The sequence below is a fragment of the Elephantulus edwardii genome, unplaced genomic scaffold, assembly GCF_000299155.1.
Source record: "Elephantulus edwardii isolate Elephantulus edwardi_28Jun2011 unplaced genomic scaffold, EleEdw1.0 scaffold00002, whole genome shotgun sequence".
Classification (NCBI taxonomy): domain Eukaryota; kingdom Metazoa; phylum Chordata; class Mammalia; order Macroscelidea; family Macroscelididae; genus Elephantulus; species Elephantulus edwardii.
This window is the reverse complement of record NW_006399752.1, coordinates 27,518,574-27,539,667: the sequence shown is the minus strand read 5'-3', so window position 1 is coordinate 27,539,667 and position 21,094 is coordinate 27,518,574. Positions and strand designations below refer to the sequence as shown.

The 21,094-nt window shown below is 47.2% G+C and overlaps 1 protein-coding gene across 1 annotated transcript in view; it reads left to right on the top strand.

Moving 5' to 3' along the window:
- TDRD9 (tudor domain containing 9) overlaps positions 1–21,094 on the top strand; it is a 161,919-nt gene that overhangs the window by 50,211 nt on the left and 90,614 nt on the right. Inside the window, exon 2 of the mRNA XM_006879162.1 lies at positions 4,980–5,086. Coding sequence (XP_006879224.1) covers positions 4,980–5,086 — 107 coding nt within the window. The remainder of the gene's footprint in view (positions 1–4,979; positions 5,087–21,094) is intronic.

Here is a 21,094-nt window from a genome sequence, read left to right as displayed (position 1 = left end):
TTCCCAGTGTGGAATAGCTGGATCAGATTGTATTTCTGTTTTCAACTTTTTGAGGGAATAACAGACTACTTTCCACAGTATTGGTACCATTTTGCATTCCTACCGGCAGTGAGAGAGTTCCAATCATTCCACATCCTCACCAGCATTTGTTGCTCTGTTGAACTTTGCTGGTTTTGCTGGGGTGAGGTGTTCGTGGGTTTTTTTATTTGCATTTTTCTAATAGCTCGTGACTGTGAGCATTTCTTCGTGTGTGTGTTTGCTGTCTGAACATCATTTTGGTGAAGAGTTTTATCATATCGCTGCCCATTTTGTAACTGAGTTTGTTTTTTCCTTGTTGAGGCGCTAGAGTAGTCTGTACATTTTAGATGTGAGTCCCTTAGCAGATAGGTCATTTGCCAGATATTTTCCCCAAGGCTCTGGGCTTTCTTTTCATTCTATTGGAAAAGTCTTTTGATGAACTCAAGGATTTTTTTAATATATATTTTGACCAACCTACCTTTTTTATGTAGATTACTACCTTTATTCAATATGGATTAAAGCTCAAAATCAAGAAAACAAAGATTCTCACCACTGGGCTGATTGGCAGGGTTATGATAGATGGTGAAGAGATTGAGATTGCTAACAGCTTCCATTTGCTTGGCTCCACAATCAGCACTCTTGGTACCAGCATCCAGGAAATCAAGAGACAGATTTCATTGGGGAAATCTACTGTCAGGAACCTCTCCAGAGTACTGAAGAGCAACTGTGTCAGTCTGGAGACTATAGTGCACCTGATCCAGGTATAGTCTTCACAGTTCTTCCTAGGTGTCAAAGAGCTGGATGATAGAAGGAAAACTGATGCCTTTGAGCTGTGGTGCAGGAGAAGAGTGTTGAATATACCATGGATTGCTAGGAGAACAAACAAATCCATCCTAGAGAAAGTGAAGCCAGGCTGCTCCTTGGAAGCAAGGATTCTGAGGCTCCGTCTGACATAACTTTGGGCATGTTTCAAGGAAGCACTGATCCCTGGAGAGTTGCATCATGCTTGGAAGGGCAGAACAATGGAAAAAGAGAGGGAAAACATCGATGAGCTGGATTGATACAGTGACGAACTAATGAGGGTAGGTGTGTTATTGACAGTAAAGTTGGCACAGGATAGAGCAGGGTATAGGGCAAGCGACTCAAGAACACATAACAACAACCACCTTTTAAATATTCTTTGTTGCAGTTTCCTTCCCCCAAAGGATTTTTTAGAAGGTCCTGTGCATTTGTTTTTATCTTCTCCTGATTGTCAGGTTTTGGTTGTTTGAAAGCTTATTCACGTCATGGATGAGGGCTTTGAAATTTGTTGTCATTCTTCTCAGAAGATCTTTATGGTTTTTGGTTTTGCTCCTAGATCTGATCCACTTTGAGTTGGTGTGGTGGGAGATTTGGGTCTTCCATTTCCACAGATAGATGTCCATTTATGCCAGCACCATTTGTTAAGGAGGCTCTTGTTTAAGCCGTTAGCTGCATTTTATCTCCTTACTAAGGACTTCTTTAAAGTGAAAAGAGAGGATGGCAGTTTAAAGACTCAAGGTGAGCATGGCCCAAGCCAGGGTGGTTTTAAGTTGCCTCATATTCATGGGTTTCGCATTAGACCGATCAAGTGTTCTGGGATTCCCATTCTTCTCAGAGTCAGCCACAGTTTGTTATGATCCACACAGTCAAACACCTTTGCATAGTCAATGAAACACAGATATATATTCCTCTGGTACTCCCTGCTTTCAGCTAAGATCCATCTTACATCAGCCACAATATTCCTAGTACCACGACCCCTTCTAAACCCAGCCTGGACTTCTGGTAGTTCTCTGCTGATGTGCTGTTGCAGTTGTTTTTGGATAATCTTCAGTAGAATCTTGCTTGCATGTGAAATCAATGAGATTGTTCTATAGTTTCCACACTCTGTTGGGTCACCTTTCTTTGGGATGGGAACAAATACAGATCTCTTGCAGTCAGTTGGCTAACACTTGATCGTTCTAATGGGAAACCTATACTTGGACCAGGAGGCAGTCATCAGAACAGAGCAAGGGAACACTGCATGGTTCAAAATTGGGAAGGGCATACGCCAGGGATGCATCCTATCTCCATACCTTTTCAACCTGCATGCAGAACAGATTATCCGGGAAGGCTGGGCTCTATGAGGGGAAATGTGCTGTCAGGATTGGTGGAAGATCTGTCAACAATTTGTGTTATGCATATGACACAACCCTGCTTGCTGAAACTGAGGAGGACCTAAAGCGCTTGCTGCAGACGATCAAGGACTGCAGCCTCCAATATGAATTTGGGCTCAAAGTCAAGAAGACAAAGATTCTCAGCACTGGGCCAACTGACAGCATCAGGATGGATGGTGAAGAGATTGAGATTGTTCACAGCTTTAGTTTGCTTGGCTCCACAGTCAGCACTCTTGGCACCAGCCGCCAGGAAATTAAAAGACGTATTGCCATGGGAAAGTCTCCTGTTAGGGACCTCTCTAAAGTACTGAAGAGCAGTGATGTGTCTCTGGAGACTAGGTGCGTCTGATACAGGCCACGGTCTTCGCAGTCACTTGTTATGCATCAGAGAGTTGGATAATGACCAAGGGGGATAGAAGGAGAAATGATGCCTTTGAGCTGTGGTGCTGGAGAAAAGTATTGAGAATACCATAGACTGCTAGGAAAACAAACAGATTCATCCTAGAAAGGGTTAAACTGGGCTGCTACTTGGAGGCAAGGATTCTGAGGCTCTGTCTAACATACTTTGGTCATATTGTAAGGAGAGACTGATCCTTGGAGAAGGACATCATGCTTGGGAGGGTAGAGGGACAGCGCAGGAGGAGAAAGGCCCTCTATGAGGTGGATTGATTCAGTGACTGGGATAATCGGGATGGGAGAGTCAGAGACAAGTGTGATTGGCACAGGATAGAGCAGAGTTTAGGGCTGTTGTACACAGGGTCGCTATGAGTCGCAAGCGACTCAGCGGCACACAGCAACAACATATTCATGGGAAAGTTGGGCAGTGAATACAAAAAAGACAAAAAAACAGAAAAAGAGACCAGAAAAAAAGAATTGATGCCTTTGAATTGTGGTGTTGGCAAAGAGTATTGAAAAGAAATCTGCTTGGTAGAAGTGTAGCCAGGGCCTACACTTTAGAGGCAAAGATAGTGAAACTTTGTTTCATATACTTTGATTATGTTATCAGCTGGGACCAGTCCTTGGAGGACATGAACTCTGGGAAAATAAAGAGCAAACTGAGTGAGATGGGTTGGCACAGTGACTGCAAGAGTGGGCTTGACTCCAGTGGGATAGGGCAGGAGCGGGAAAGATCGAATCTGTAGTTTGTTGAGGGGTTGTGAGTTGGAGTTGACCTGACAGCGCCTAACAGCAGCGTTCAGTATGTGCTGAGCTATCATTTCGAAAAACTAAACTATATGAAGAGAGGAATGTGCTGTAAGGATCGGAGGGAGACTCACCAACACAGCTTTACCTGGCAGAAAACGAGAAAGACCTGAAACCCTTACAGATGAGGCAGAGATGGTACTCCAGTGTGCGTTATGGCTTAGCGTAAAAACCAAAAACTGGGGCCAGTCAACAGCATTATGATAGGAATTTCATTCTGCTTGGCTCCATAAATGGTAGCCCTGGAAGCAGCGGTTAAGAAATCAAGTGACACACTGCGTTGGGTTGTTCCGCTGCTGTCAAGGGTATTGCTCAAGAGTTAAAAGACAGACAGAGACGGACCAGCCATGACAGCGTCTGCTCCTTCATTTGTGTTGTGAAGCTGGACAGTGAATGAGGAGCACTGAGGGAAGGCCGGTGCCTTTGGGGGTGGTGGTGATGAATATGGGGCTAGGCCATGCATTGCTGAAAGTAAACAGATCTGTCTTGCAGGGTAATTAGGCTTACTGAATTATGTGTGCAAAGACGGTTAAAATGACAAATATTACATCTATTTTTACCACAATTTTGTTTTTAAAGCCATTTTGTTAAATGAAATTTCAGACTTTTCACTCGCTTCGTTAAGCTACATCCTGATAAAAGGTGGTGTAGAAATGAAATGTAATCATTGTGGTGGAATGGCCTTTGCCTCCTAGTTGTTTTGTGCCCGTAGGCAGCCGCCAGGACCAGAGCCTTCCTGGCTGCTTTCTGGACACACCCTGGTATGCTTTGCTTTGCTCCTGTTGGCCATTTCCCCCAGCTTTTCACTCTTTTAAAAGCCATACTCACCATTGAGTTGCTTCCAACTTGTAGTGACCCTGTGGTCAGAGGAGAGCTGTCCCAGAAGGCCCCCACGGCGGCGACCTTTACAGACACTGCCTGGTAGCCCTTCCTGAAGCGCAGTGCCTTCTGGGTTTACAGCCTTTGTCTTCCATTAGTCTTCAGTGCTCAGCCACTGTGTCACCAGGCCACCTTGGCCCTGCTGTGGAGCCACCTCCTCTTCCTCCTCCTCTCCCTGGGGGTCCTTTCTGCCCTTTGTCTCTTTTTTCTCTCCTTGCTGTTTGCTGGTGTTACACGAACACCCTGTGGCAGTCGCTGGACTGTGAGCTTGCGGAGGGCACAGGCTCTGTCTGCTCAATGCCTGTGTGCACAGGCCTGACTTGAACAAGGGATGACTGTGGGTCTTTGCATGTGATTCTTGTTCACTTGGGTTCCCTAAGGATCATGTGGAGAAAAAGTGTAGGAGACATGTACTTTAAATGATCTGGGCTACTGGCAGGACTCATCAAAAGAAGTATTACTCACCTGGCCTTTGCCAGACTTAAGACAGTGGGCTGCTTTGCTCTTGCCAGTACTTGTCGGACCTCATATTTCTCCTTTCAATTGATAAAATAGTGTTTTTATTTGGATTTACCTAGAAACTTTTTGTTTGAACATGAGTTTATTTATTGGCCATGTTTGTTTTTTCTTCTGTGACAATTGACAGCTCAAGAAGTCCTCCAGGTGTCTGGTTAGACATAACATGCTAACTTCTATCCTTTGCAGGCCCCACAGCAAGAAGAACTCAGAAGTGGAGTACATTAACCAGTACAGAGAGCTGGAGGCGCAGGAATTGGACCTGTGTGGCAGTGCCCCTGCCAGCAGTGGGCCAGGTGAGAAGGGTCTGTGTGTTGCAGATGTGATGTGTGAGTGGTTTGACACACTCAAACACTCAGTTCTTCAGGTCACGGGAACCCATCATGCGAGCTCAGGATTTGGGGGATACTGGGAGGTCATACCAGATTCACTCTCCTTTTAGAGTTCTGGCCCCTTACCAATATATTTGTTTCAAAAATTGTTAAATAGGAATTTTTTTGTTTTAAAAAAACCAATAAGGATAGTGCAGGAGAAGTTTAACACAGGAGCGTATGAGACGAAAGCAGCCAGGTCTTCGTGAGTGTGCCTCTGTGTGTGTGGGCTTCTGAGTGTGTGTGTGTAGGGAGTTAGTGAGTTAGCCACTTCTGGGAGGAGGGAGGTTCTTTTTCTGAGCTGATTACCATGTCAGACCCAACTCACATCATAGGAAGGCACCTTCTGGTCTTTTTGCTCTGCAAAAGGTCCTCACGGACTTGGAGTGTGCCTGGAAGCCCTGCGGCTGCACCTCCTTCCTGTGTGCACTTGGACTTGGGAGGGTTGAAGTACAGTAAGGTTTTCCTCATGTTGTGGTTTGTTTATTTTTGTCCGTAGAATTGCCTCATGGGGTTTTCTCGGTTGTAGTCTTTACAGTTTGGGCTTTAGGGGCAGCTGGTGCTACACTGCTTTAGCATTGACTGCTACCTGCTGGGCTGATGGCTCAGATCCCCCAGCAGCTGTGTTGGGAGGAAGCCTCCACCTGCCTCCATCCACATGACAGCGTGGGCAGCCTGTGGGTCACTGCTGCTGTCCTGCAGGGTTTGTGGGAGTTGGGAGCCACTTGACAGCTGTGGGTTTGGCTTGGGCTCTGTTGTTACAGGACTGGCGCGCCTGGCCTGTCCCTGGAGCTGCTGGCTGAGATCTCCTTAGCCACCTCTCACTTACCAGCTGGGCGCCTGCCCACCTGAATTAAAAACAGTGGTGAAGTAAGGTCTATTTGTGCTTGTATATGAGCCTGTATCCTCCTTGAGATTTCCCTGAGCTCCTGACGATATAGATTGGGCTATTTCGTCAGTTCTGGGAAGTACAGCATCACTCCCTATGCTGCAGGGATCTCTGGCCTAGTGATAAAGGGTTTTACTGCCAACCCACTGCTCAAATCCACCAGCTGCACCAGTGGAGAAAGGTGGGCAGTCCTCTGTGCAATTTGCTGCCACTGAGAACTCACGGAAGAGGCAGTGGTGAGTCCCTTCTGGTGGTCCCCAGCCGCCACCATTGCTGCCACCTTAGACATTAGCTCACTGTGCTGTATGGAGAGTCTTCAGTGACTAATGGAGTCATGGATGCTGGACTGCTAAGTACAGGGTATTTCTCTGAACTTCCCAGGACTCTCAGAATAGCCAGCCCCCTAGAGCAGAATGCTGTGCTCTCCTTACAAACTGATACTCGCCACTGGAGGCCTGGAGCTGACCCATCCCTCGCTGCCCTTGAGCGGCTTTCCGAGGCTGGGTATCGTATGGGCGGAGAGTCTCACCTCTCCTTCAGAGCACAGCGCCCTGTGGCCTGGGCCACAGCTCCCTGCAGTCTCTGCTCGTCTTCTTCCCTAAGGCAGGAGCCGCTCTGGGCTTTGCGTCCCTCCCTGCTTTCTTGCCCTGTTCCACATCGGGACTTGACATTTCTCAGTAGCTCATCAAGCTGCAGTGTTTTTAAGCAGAACTTTGTATATTCAATCCAGCCTTTCTAGTTATCCTCGGGGAAGATGGAGCTGAATAACCTCATATATTATCTATCATGAAGGGGATAGTTGAAAAATACGTGTGAAAGGGCACAATGTGTCTGTGGGTGTGCTGCTGCCTGCACTGTGCTCTCGAGAGCGTCAGCAGTCCCAGTGTTGGGGGTAAGACCTGAGGACGGGGTGGCTGCAGCACCCTCAGCTCATGTACCTTGGAAGAGCCATGTGTCTTCCTGTGGGAAGATGCCCATGAGCTAGTACTGCCATTTGGGGGAGCATTTTGGTGAGTTTATAGATGACGTGTGGTGTCAGCCCTTCTGTTCCACCCATGTACTGGCCCTGGGGCCTGTGTGGAACGCACACACACCATCTACTGGCCTGGAGCGTGCCCCCTATGCTACTCGAATGGACCCCAAGTTCACAGTGCCTGCTTGGGTCACTTCTGATTTGATTCAGGTGTGAAACTACCCTTTACTTTCTTGGGACATGTCTTTGGCACATCCAGGGTGAGGGCCTTCAGTGGGCAGTCATGTAACACTGCTGCTGGAGCTGTGTGCACAGGACTTGGTCAGACGTGAGGGTTCATGGCACGGTGCGTGAGGCGGTGGTGTGGAAGTCAGCACACATTGTGGTAGTTATACGAATGTGTATTTTAAAGATAGGGGTCATTAAAAACCGTTCTCTAAGTGCATGGGACAAGGGCTTCTGACGTGGGCTCTTAGGAAAATGACATTCAGCCTTACAGCTGAGGGAATCGAAGTTTCCTGGCAAGGTAACCTTCAGCAGGGTGCAGACACCTGAGATGGGAGGAAACTGCTTCAGGCCCGGACACAGTTTATCACTGTGATTGGCTAAGTAATGGACCCCAGTTCCAGAGTTGAGAGTCTGAAGGGCGCCTGCCCCAGACCATGGCTTTTTGGTTGCTTTGTATGCATCTGAAAGTTGGACAGTGACTAAGGAAGACCAGAGAAGAGTCTGTGCCTTTGAATTGTGGTGTTGGGGAAGACTGTTGAATACACCATGAATGACCAAAGAACAAACAAATCTGTATTCGAGGAAGTACAGCCCGGGTGCTCATGTAGTCAGGGGACACTTGTCTTTAGAAAAAGGTATCATGCTAGGAAAGGTCATGAAAGAGCGAGGAAGACCCTCCTCCAGGTGGATTGGCACAGAAATTGTCATGATGGGCTTGAATGTGACAGAGATCATGAGAATGGCACGAGCCAGGGCAAGGCTTCGATCTGTTGTTCACTGGATCACTGTGAGCAGTGGTTGACTCGATGGTACCTCCCAGAAGTTCCCAGAGCCTTTGTATACATTCCCTAGAATTGCCAGAGAGACTTAGAGATGTGACTGACTTCGGGGTCTTGAGACGGAAATGTTACCCTGATGGTCTAGGTGGGCCCAGTCTGATCACAGGGTCCTTTGAAGGAGGGATGGTCAGGGCCAGCGTCAGAAGTGGAGATGAGAGGATAGAAACAGAGGCTGCTTGTCATTGAGAAAGGAGTGGCTCCAACTGGAAAAAAGGCAAGAAATGATTCTCCTCTGGAGCCTCTTAGACAGACCAGCCTTGTCTTTTAGTCTTGTCCAGTAAGATTGGCATTGGACATCTCATCTCGGGAAGTGTAAGTGACCACATATGTGCTGTGTTAAGCCTCTGAATTTTGGTTATTAGTTTTGACCGCCACTGGAAATCATACTGTTTTGGAAAAGGCTTCATGAGTTTGCATCTGATCCATGGTATTTTGATAGGTTGCTATGCATGTGAAAGTTGGACAGTCAAAATGGAAGCCCAAAGAATGGATGTCTTTTGAACTGTGCTGGTGGGAAGGGTATTGAATATACTAGAGGAGCTGCCAAAAGAACAAACAAGTGTGTCTTGAACGCAGTGCAACCAGAATGCAAGAGAGCGGAAACGTCATCTCCCTCGCTTGAAGCACCTTTTCGGGAAGAACGAGGCCTTGGAGAGAGACCTCATGCAGGGAAAGGCAGAGGGTCCCTCCGTGAGATGGGCTGAGCAGACAGAAGGGGGCTTGAACATGACTGAGACTGTGAAATGGAGTAGGATTGTGGGTGAGGTTCTGTGAATTGGTGGCGACAGCGCCTAACAACAACAGCAACTGGAGGGTGAGACGTGAGCAGGGACGCAGCCTTGTGGACCATATCAGCACATTTGGTCTTGATCCTTCGAGCGGTGAGATGCATCTGGATGTGGCAGGATGGAGATGGAGATTTCTCACGGTGAATGTGAAGCGGGGGAGGGGGTCACAGGATGAGTTTTCTGTTCTGACAAGACCACTTTAGTCATCCTGTAGAGAAGGTGCTGAGGGGCCTCAGCGACCAGAGGAGAGCAGGGGAGACCACTGGAGGGAGCAGTAGACATGGAGGGGGTGGAGGACAAGGATGTAGTGGCCCGTGTTCTCTGGGGCTCAGGACCCTTCTATGCATCGATGCCATCTCCTCCTCTGATGCTCTGTCTCTCTCTAAGAGCCCTCGTGGCCGGCAACACTCCCCCTGCTGTGCGCTGGATAGATGCTGCCTCATGGCAGCCTTGCTCTATAGAACAGGATAGAACTGTCCATAGTGCTCACAAGGCTGTCAGTCTTGACCGTCAGATTGCTTCATTTTATTCTCACAGAACGGCTGGTGGAATCAAACTGCAGATCTTTTGGTTTTACATGTGAATGCCATAACCGCCGTGCCATGAGAGCTCCTGTGCTGATTTATGTTGTGTGTACTCCGTTCAGAACTGACTCATAGCTGAACCTGCAGCGGCTTTTCAGAGACTAACTAGGAGGAGACTTCCTGACCTTCCCTGTGGAGCAGCTGGTGGATTTAAGTCCTGAAGCGCTTGATACAGAGGTCAAGGACTGCAGCCTTCAATATGGATTGAGACTCAATGTCAAGAAAACAAAGATTCTCACCGCTGGGCCGATTGGCAGCATCATGATAGATGGTGAAGAGACTGAGATTGCTAACAGCTTTAGTTTGCTTGGCCCCACAATCAACACTCTTTGCATCAGCAGCCAGGAATTGAAAAGATGTATTGTGATGGAAAAGTCTGCTGTTAGAGACGTCTCCAAAGTACTGAGGAGCATTGATGTCACTCTGGAGACTAAGGTGTGCCTGATACAGGCCATGGTCTTTGGAATCACTTGGTATAGAAGGTGAATTGATGCCTTTGAGTTATGGTGTTGGAGAAGAGTATTGAATATACCTTAGACTGCTAAGAAAACAAACAGGTTCATCCTGTTGTTGTTTGGTGCCATCGAGTCATATTCGATTCATAGCGACCCTATGAACAAACGGCCTGAGCACTGTTCAAGAGTTTCCAGAGGCAAGCCATTTTGGAATTGGATGCCTGTCTTGCTTCCAGGCTTCTTTTAGTCAGGAAGCTTCAACCAGGCTGCTCCTGGAGGCAAGGATTCTGAAGCTTTGTCTGACATACTTTGGACATGTTGTGAGGAGAGATCGGTCCTTGGAGAGGGACATCATGCTTGGGAGGGTGGAGGGACAGCGCAGGAGAGGAAGGCCCTCTATGAGGTGGATTGATCCAGTGACTGGGGTTATGGGGGTAGGTGTGTCAGAGACAGATTGGCACAGGATAGAGCAGGGTTTAGGGCCGTTGTACACAGGGTCGCTATGAGTCACAGCACATAACAACAACAGACTTCCTTTGGGTTGGCGATGAACTGTCCCACAGGCTTTCTGAAGCTGTAATTGTCCTAGAAGCAGACTGCTTATCTTTCTCTCCTGAGGCAGCTGCGGGCTCCAAGCTCTGACCTTTTGCTTAATAGCTGAGGATTGGAACCTCTGTGGCACCAAAGCCCCACCTGGGTGCTGGACACGTGTATTTAGAGTTTGTTTCTCCCTGTACTGACCCGTGCATCTATGCTGAGACTTCCTTCCACTTGGGCAGCTCAGGCTTCAGCAGGAACATGGTTATATCCACTTTGAAAATACTTTGGTGCAAAATATTGTTTATTTTGGTGTGACACAAGTGTTACTTTATTTATATAAGTGTTTTCCAAACCTTCCTAACTGGAAACGGCAGAATCCTGCAGCGTTGGGTTCCATCACCCACTGGCCTGGTGCCGTGTGGTAAATGACCTTGAGGGTGCTGCTCCTGGCTCCTAGGACTGGACTCCTTCGGATCAGCCCCCTGCGGCCTTCGGAGGGCGGCTGAAATCGTCCTTGGAGTTCTCGGTGTGATCACATCCCCAGTGCTGCTTTTTCATTTGGGTCATATTTTTAGTGATGGTTTTATCCCCTGTAGTTTTCCCCCCTTATTTTAAGAGAATGTTTCTTGTAGCAGAATGTATGGTGAATGGAGTGAGAAATGCCGGCCTCCCTCCAAGATGAATTTATATTCATAATACCATCCCTGATTTGGAGAACAGGGTTATAGAAAATTTAATTTTATGGTTAAATAAGAAGTGCTGTGAGTAAAACTTGTTTTTTATAATACATTCTCACTTTTAAAATTTGTTATTTTTTTGTTACTGAATTGCTAATATGAGCAAATCTTTACCACACACTTTTCCCCAGTGATGTCAAGATTGGGAAGGATGTACGATTCACGTAACTGACTCCCTCACCTTGTCTCACATCTTCCCATCCTCACCAGCCCTCTCCGGAACCTCCCTGACCACACCTGTACCTTCCCTTCCCAGAGTTGTGCTGGTTCATGCTCTCCCCTCCCCCAAAAGTCTCACTTTTAAGACAAAGGAGGGTGTGTGTGGGTGTCTTTTTTATTATTATTATGAGTTGATGTAATTGTGAAACTCCATTAGACATATACACAGATGTTTTAATTTTTATAAAATACATATAATGAAGTATTAGCCATTTTCATTTGTACAGTTTATTAATTATAAAGTCAGCACCTACTGTCTGTTTGCAAGTCTTTTAATTACATTTCATAGACAATAGTCCTTTAGCAGTAAATCTCTCATTTACCTCAGAAACTTGTGCTCTCTGCATTTGCTTCTTGTAGATATTTCAGAAATGGGATCATGTTTGTCCTTTTGTGATTGATTTCCGTCAGTGTGATGTTTTCAGGTTTCATCCATGTAGTATCAAAGTTTTGTTTCTATTCATGGCTGCTTGATAGTCCATATAACTATGGATTTTTCTTTTCTTTAAGAAAATCTATTTGTACCTCTAGAGCAGACATAGTTAAATAAGTTTGTGCAAACAGTATTTTTATGAAATGTACCCTCACACCACATCCTTTCAATATAGGCTTGTTGCTGCAACATAACTCCTGGATTTTCAAAATCCATCCGTTGTGGCTACCCTGATACTCTGCTTTGGCTTTCATGGCTTACTCTCTCAGACGAGCTTTCTTTTCCAAGTTCAAGCTTGTTAAAGACTCCTGTCTTCTGGCAGCGTGACAGTCTCTGGGATTTCATCTTCCTTCTTCAATCGACCTGACCATACCAAGATCATCCTCTCCCAATCTGTGGGTTTGTGTAATGGCACCCCATGGTGGCGGACATGGTGGGATGGAGCTTTTGGACTTTCCTGTGGTTTGGTGCAAAATCCATTTATTCTCTTTAAACCAGTGTTTCTGCTGAGCCCCAGAGAAGAGAAAACATCTCTTTCATACAGTTGGAAAACATGTCCTGCCGCCAGGCGCAGGTGGCGGAGAATCCCCATGGTGTCTTGCTCCACAGATTAGCAAAGTGTCTCGGAGGGAACAGGGCGTGAGCAAACTCAGTGTCACCGGCACCGGGGTCAGGGAGGACCAGCGCGGTGCGCGGCCGCGTAACTATGGATTTTTATGGGAGCTGAGAGCCCTAGTCGTAAGGCGCTTTCACTGCTATCCCCAGGACATGCACTTCAAATCCACTAACTGCTCTGCAGAAGGAAGATGGACAGTCTCCTCCCGTGGGATTGGTTGTTGCTGTTGTCATTGTTAGGGACTCTCCAGTAGAGGATGACTCATTGTGACCTGTGAACCACAGTCTGAACCCTGTCCTCTTCTGGCCATCGTCCTCGTCTGACATCCAGAGCCCATTGTCGCAGTCACTGTGGGAGTCCGTCTCATTGAACATCTTCACCTTACTGGTTGGTCCTCCGTCTTTCCAAGGAATAGCCACTCCGAGCAGCATACCACGGTATGTGAGACAGAGCTTTGCCATCTTTGCCTCCAAGGAACATTCCGGCCTCACTTTTCCAGACACACATCTATCTGTCTGCTCTGCTGGCCATCCATGGGATGTTCAGTGCTCTTCTCTAACACCACAGCTTAAAGGCATCAGCTCTTTCTCTGTCGTCCTTATTCATCGTCCAGCTCTCAAAGGCATAGCAAGTAATTGAAAAGACCATGACCTGAATCAGGCACACTTTACCCTGCAAACATCACTCCTCCGCAATATTTTAGAAAGGTCTCTGACAGCAGACTCACCCCAAGCAGTGCCTCTCCTGGTCTCCTGACTGCTGGTACCCAGGGTGTTGAGAGAAAAAAAAAAAAGATGTAGTTGACAGTTTTCATCTTGATGGCTCTGTCATAATGTTCCTTATCTGTCCAGTGGTGAGGACTTTTGTTGTCTTGATGGTTAGAAGCAATCCATACTAAAGGCTATGACTTACTACCTTTGAAAACCTACTAGAGGGTCAGCTGTGGGTTGGTTCTGACCTGATGGTACACAACAACAACAACAATTATAGTCTATTAGTGGGCTCTGTAGGCTTAAGCTAAGGAGTTGTGCTGCCAGCCCAGAGATATGCAGTTTGAATCTGTCAGCTGCACTGTGGAAGAAAGATGGACATTTTCCTCCTGTGTGATTTACTGCCTCTGAAAATCCCACTTGTAACAGGGTCAGCTGTGGGTCTTTTGTGACTCGGCCACCTAACAACAGTCACCCGTTAGGGAGCTCTGGTGGTGTATTGGGAAGGAGTTGCCCTACCAGCCCGAGGGCTTGAGGTTTGAATCCACCTTCTTCTCAGCAAGAGAAAGATGGGCAATTTCCTCCTGTGGACTTAGACTTGTTGTTATTGCTGTTCTGTGCCGTCGAGTCGCTTGCGACTCATAGCAACCCTATGTACAATAGCCCTAAACCCTGCTCTATCCTGTGTCAATTGCATTGCCTCTGACACACCCATCCCGATTACCCCAGTCACTGAATCAATCCACCTCCTAGAGGGTCTTCTCCTCTTGCACTGTCCCTCTACCCTACCAAGCATGATATCCCTCTCCAAGGATCAGTCTTTCCTTACAACATGACCAAAGTATGTCAGACGAAGCCCCAGAATCCTTGCCTCCAAGGAGCAGCCCGGTTTAACCCTTTCCAGGATGAATCTGTTTAAAGCTCTGTAAACTCTCTGAAGGGTCAGCCGTCAATCAGTTCTGACTTGACAGCAGTGAACAGCCGTCCTCTGGAGGAGCGCTGCTGCAGTTGTGCTCCAGTGGTTTGCTCACTACCCTCCCCCGCCCCATCCACCTCCCCCCACGCTGCTGTACAAGTACAAGCAGTTTCCTCTTGCTAAGATTGAGAGCCCCAGAAACCCAGGGCAAGGTCACTTTTGAGTTGGAACAGACATGCACCAGGGACTTTGGGCTTTTTGTTAATAGTCTTTGGGTGTGCTGTGATCAGACACCAGGGGATGATTTGGACGCACCAGCCAGTCTGCATCAGGAAGCTGCAACCGTTGGGGCTCTCTGGGACAGTGTCCCTCTCTGCTGTCTGGAGGGTCCCTAGGAGTTGAGGTTGACTGAGCAGCCTGCAGCAGTGCCGTGTTCTGGTTAATAGCCCACGGGCGTAGACCGTCTTGTGTCTGTTTTGATGGTTGTTTCCACCTTTGCATTGTTGAGAATCTTGCTGTGATGAGTGTCGGTGTATGATTTTGCTTTTGCATTGCTGCGTTCAGGTTTTCTCAGCATAACTGGAAGGGGGTGACCGAGTCGGGTGATGGTCGGAGGGTGGGGTTTCTGAGGACTCCCCCTCCCTCAGCTTTTCTTTGGTGACTGGACTGTTCTACATTTCCACCAGCAGTGGGTGAGGAGTCTGCTTTCTGCTTTCTCCACACCCTTGCCCACATTTGTTGTTTTCTGGTTTTCTGAGCATAGCCATTCTTGTTTTACCTCATTAAAGTTTTGATTTTAATTTCTCCAGTGACCAATCGACATGTGTCAACAAACAGATGCTGCTCACCAGGTTTTGCCAAGAAATCTGGAGGACACCTAGTTGGCTAATTGACTGGAAGAGATCCATATTTGTTCCCATTCCCTAAAAAAAGGATCCAACAGAGTGTGGAAATTACAGAGCTGTATCACTAATATCACATGCAAGAAAAATCTTGCTGAAGATTATCCAAAAACTACTAGAACTGCCAGAAAGAGGAGCAAGTTTAGAAGAGGCTGTGGCATTGGGGTGCTGTTACTGATGTCAGGTGGATCTTGGCTGGAAGCAGAGAGGACCAAAAGGATATCTGTTTGTGTTTGGTTGACTATACACAGGCATTTGACTGTGCCGATCATAACCAATTTTTGTTAGCACTGATAAGATTGGAAATCTGAGAACACACTTGATTTCTCATGCAAAACCTATACCTAGGTCAGGAACCTATTGTCTGAAAAGAGCAAGGGAAGACTGTGTGGTTCCAAATCAAGGAAGGAGTGCATCAAGGATGTACCCTTTCTTTTCAGTCTATATGCAGAGCAGATCTTTCAGGAGTCTAGAATTTATGAAGAAGAATAAAATTTATGAATAAGAATAAGAATGTGGCATCAAGAATGGAGGAAGCCTTGCTCACAGAAAGAACTTGAAGCTTTTACTGCAGAATTTCAAGGACTATAGCCCTTAATTTCCACATCAGGAAAACAAAGTTTCACATCACCAGGCTAATTTGGCAGTATCATGAAAGCTGGAGTAAGATTGAGGGTGTTAAAGATTTAATCTTGTCTGCATCCATAATCAAGTCTTTCTCTTCTTCCCCCCCCCTTTTTTTCTTGCTGTGTACTGTCAAGTCAGATCTGACTGGCATAGGAGGAGATTGCCCCTCTCTCTCCAGCAGAAGCATCGGGTGGATTCAAACCACATGCCTCGGGGATTGCAGCACAGCTTCTTACCACTAGGCCAACAGAGCTCCCTCATAAATCAACAGTCTTGGCAATCAAAAAAATCAAAATATGAGTTGTTTTGGGAGAGTTTGCTGGCAGGGAACTCTCCAGAATGCTAAAGAGCAATGACGTCAGTCAGTTTAGAGACTAAACCGTGCCTGATCCAAACCATGGTCTTCTCGGTTGCTTGCTATGCATCTGAGAGCTGAACATTGACTAAGGATGACAGAGAGGAATTGGAGCCTTTTAGTTGTGTTTCTGGAGAAGAATATTGACCATACCATGGACCACCAAGGAAACAAACAGTTCTGTCCTGGAGAGGGTGAAAGCAGGTTACTCTGTCTCACATACTTTGGGCATGGTGTCAGGGAGGGCCAGTCCTTGAAGAAGGACATCATAGTTGAAGGGTAGAGGGACAGCACAGGAGAGGAAGACCTGTGATGGAATGGATTGACACAATGACTGTGGCAATGGGGTCAGATGTGTCTGAGATGGACATGGTGAGGTTGGCTTGGGATAGGGTGGTTCAGAGCCTCGGTTCACTTGATGGCACATAACAGTGCTGATGTTGGCTGCACTGTGTCTCAAATCTGTTGTCTATTGTTTAGAGCCCTGATTGCTGAACTTGCTCCATTTTCATTTAGTTGATGGTGATGCGGTGGGGATACTTGCTGGAGAGAACCTCTCATTTCTGTCTAGTGCATGTACAGTGTTTTCATGTTGATGAACCAGGGTAGAGAGCAGGGTGCAGGCAGCGATGGTGCTCCTGTCACTTTGGATCTCTCTTGGCTGTGTGTAGTTGGCTGAGCAGCATGAAATTACCCGTGTCCTTGCTGTGTGTGCCCAGCCGAGCCGCACTTTGGCCGTGGCCCTCTGCTTTGTTGCTCACGGGCAGCCGAGGGCTCGTGACGCGTGACGTTCCTCCACGTGGCTTCCTGCCCTCCCTGCGGCCATGAGCATGACGGCGGTGTGGGAGGGGGATTGCAGCCGGTGACCTGAAAATGTCAGCGTGTGTTCTGTGCAGTGTGGAGGAAGAGCTGGCGTTTGCCTTGTGTCATTTCTGCCTTTGAGCTGCGTGTTGTCGACTGTGGCAGCCTGTCAGTCCTGGTGGGCACCTGGCCTTGCTACAGCAGTGTTGTGAGGCCCTCTCACGGCTGGGTGGTCAGAAAGAAGGCAGTAAGCTTGCATCTCTCTCTTTCTTGGTGTTGGTCACCTCTCCCCTCTGAAGTGCTACTTCTATCAGCTTCTCCCTCCCCATCTGTCCCTCTTGTGTCTGCCTCACTGATAGGTGGAGGCTTATAGTATTTCTTGTTCCCATGCACCTTTGGATTATCTTTCCTTATGTGGATAAAACAATGGCCTGTTACTGATTGATAAGCCCATCAGCTTCAGTGGGAAAGTGTATGTTTCTTTTTCTGTTTAATTATGTGTGTATTATTTCAGTTTCTTACAGCTTATGTCCTGGCCAAGGTGCCAGGTTCCCAAGCCGTTGAGCTTAAACTGGGCTGTTGGGCTCTTGCTACATCTGGAGCTGACAGTGCCTGGGCGAGGTTTTGTTGTGACTTTCCCGGAGGGGGACAGTTAATGTTAAGGACTCTATTTGAGGGAGCTTCTGCAAGGGTGAGATTAGGACATGGAGTAGGTTTGAACTTGAGATACACACGTGTAGCCTTCGAGCAGATTCTGACTCCGCATCACCTGACAGGACAGGGTAGGACCACAGGTGGTGCTGCCCTGGAGAGGTTCTCAGACTAGATCTTTATGGAAACAGGTTACCACATTTTTCTCATGCAGAGAGGTTGGTGGATTTGAACTGCCTACCATGTGGTTAGCAGCCAGATGTTTTAACCACTGAGTCACAGGACCTGGGATAGGTGGCCCAAATGGGAAAGCACGAGGGTTCCCTGGTTCTCAGGGAGCTGAGGTGGGACAGAAGGGACAAGCCTCAGCCCTGCAGCCAGTGCGCGGTGCGGCAGGGACTGGAGCGCCTGCCCTGTGCTGGCCCTCCGTGCCCTGGACACATGCTCCACAGAACAGCTCTTCTCATCCTCGGAGGTTATCCTTCATCGGGCTGGCTCCTCTGATTTGAAGGTCGAGGACAAGTGACTTACTCTCCGATTGAGGTTGTGGAGGAAGGCTGTGAAGATGAGGCTGTATCCAGAGATGTGGGTGGAGCAAGGCGTGGGGAGGAGCAGGTGTGGGGCAGAGGAAGGATGGTAGGAACAGAAGGTGGCTTACGGAGGACTGAGAGGCTACACAAGAACAGGCTGGTCACTGAACTGGGAGAGACAAGGAAAACTCATTTTTCTTTTTTCTCTGAGTATAGTGTACTTTATTGATGGTACATGACAAGATGGGTTCTGTAAGCTCCTCCCCTTTCTCAGGGGGATTGGATGTAAACTGTGTCAGGACGTGAGATTCTCAGTGTGTGGGAGGATAGATTAGGGGCAAGGACTCCCCAGCAGCTGAGGGTCTCTGTCTGTCTCTGTCTCTGTCTGTCTCTGTCTCTCTCTCTCCGTCTCTCTCTCTCTCTCTTTTGGTGCTATTGCTGGGGCTGGTAGTCCAAGGGGCTCTTATTCTTTGGAGACCATGTGACCCATCAGGTCAACCATCCAGTTGCTGTAGCCAACTTCATTTTCATACCAGGAAATGAGTTTGACAAAGTGATCTTTCAGAGCAATGTGGAAGAGTGGGTGTCACTATTAAAGTCACAGGAGACAACCTGGTCTTCAGTGTATCTCAGGATGAGGGGCCCTTCTGATTCCTGCTTTACTACTTTCTTGATGTCATCATACTTGACAGCTTTCTCCAGACAGCAGGTCAGGTCCACAACTTACACATTGAGGTTGGGGACACAGAAAGCCACGCTGGTAAGTTTCCCATTCAGTTCAGGGTTGACCTTGCCCACGGCCTTGGTAGTGCCAGTAGATGCAAGGATGATGTTCTGGGCAGCTCCATGGCTATCACACCACAGCTTTCCAGAGGGGCCATCCACAGTCTTCTGGGTGGCAGTGATGGCATGGTCTGTGGTCATGGTTTGTGTCTCTACAATGACGAAGTTGTCATGGATGACCTTGGCCAGTGGAGCCAAGCAGTTGGTGGTGCAGGAGGCATTGCTGACAATCTTGAGAGAGTTGTCATACTTTTCATGGCTCATGCCCATCACAAACATGGGGGCATCGGCAGAAGGAGCAGAGATGAGTACCCATTTGGCACCACCCTTTAAGTGAGCGGCAGCCTTGTCCAAGGTTGTGAAGACACCAGTGGGCTCCACAACATACTCAGAACCAGCATCATCCCACTTGATGGAAGTTAGTGATGGCTTTCCCATTTATGACGAGCTTCCCATTCTCAGCCTTGACAGTGCTGTTGAACTTGCCATGGATGGAATTATGTTGGAACATATAGACCGTGTAGTTGAGGTCAATGAAGGGATTACTGATGGTGAAAACATCCACTTTGCCAGAGTTAAAAAGCAGCCCTGAAAACAACTATGAGATATCATCTCACCCTAGTCAGAATAGCAAAATTTAACAGAACAGCAAAAAACAAATGCTGGCGAGGTTGTGAAGAAACTGGAACCCTTATTCACTGTTGGTGGGAATGTAAAATGGTGCAACCACTGTGGAAGGTGGTATGGCGCTTTCTCAAAAAGTTGCAAATAGAGATACCATTTGACCCAGCAATTCCACTACTGGGAATAGACCCCGAAGAGACCATAACTGACATCCAAGCAAATATATGCACACCCATGTTTATTGTGGCTTTGTTCACAATAGCAAGGAGTTGGAAACAACCTAAGTGTCTATCAACAAACGATTGGATAGAGAAGTTGTGTTATATTCACACAGTGGAATACTATGCTGCTTTGAAAAACAGGAACTCATGCAATATTATTCAAAATGGGTGACCCTGGAGAACATTATGCTGAGTGAAGTATCTCAGTCACAAAAGGACAAATACTGCATGGTGACACTGTTGTAAAACGGGACTGACATCGGTGGTGGGGGGGAGACTGAGAAAGATGGGTTCAATAATGTATACCGTGTTGAAACAGATGAGGGAGAAAACTGTTTAAAAGGGATAGGTGATTAGGTATTTTTGTTATGACAGGAGTTCAGAGTGAAGGATGCATAGAGTGGACCTGGGGGAGGGATTGTAAAACAATGAAATAATTTTTCTTTTACTTTTCCAAGAGGGGGGTATGGGGAGGGTAGCATTGGGAGGGGAGAAAAGTGCAACAATGAATGAATGGAAATGAAAAAAATTAATTACTAAAAAAAATCAGCCCTGGTGACCAGGGACCCAATGCGACCAAATATGTTTCCTCTGACCTTCACCATCGTGTCTCAGGGATGCAGCTGACACTGCACGAGAAGAGAGTGCAATCTGGAACGACAAGGAGCGGAGAGTCAGAAAACTTATTTCTCAGTAAAAGTTTATATCCTGTAAATTGATGAATGAGCACTTGAGTCCAGACGGAGGGTGCACAGTGAGGCCGAGGCATCCTGCACCTCTGAGCAAGGGGAGTTCCTTTACGTGGAGGCAGCTTGAGTCTGTGTGTGTCTAAGATGAGCCTGATCCAGGCTATAGTCTTTGCAATTGCTTGCTTGCTATGTGTCAGAGAGCAGGACTGTGACTAGGGATGATAGAGAATTGATGCCTTTGAGCTGTGGTGCTGGAGAAGAGGGTTGAATTTACCATGGACTGCCAGGAGACAAACAGGTTTGTCCTAGAGGGGGTAAAACCAGGCTGCTCCTTGGAGGCTAGGATTCTGAAGCTTCATCTCACATAGTTTGGGCGTGTTGCAAGGAGGGGCCAGTCCTTGGAGAAGGACGTCATGCTTGGGAGGGTGAGGGACAGAGAAAGAGAAGGAGACCCTCAATGAGATGGATTGATTCAGTGACTGGGGTAATGAGGGTAAGTGTGTCAGAGACAGTAAAGTTGGCACAGGATAGAGCAGATTTCAGGGCTGTGGTTACATGAGGTTGCAAGTGACTTGACAGCATATAACAACAAACAACAACAACATCATGTTGTTGCTACTGAGAAAGACCCTAAAAAAGATAGTTTGACACAGTGACTAGGCAAGGCTGGAGCATGGCAGAAAACTTGGAGATGACCCAGGATATGGCAAGATTCAGGTCTGTTGTTCATAGGGCTGTTGTGGGTCATAGTTGACTTGATGGTACCTAACAATATTATTATTATTATTATTATTATTATTATTATTATTATTATTGTTATAGC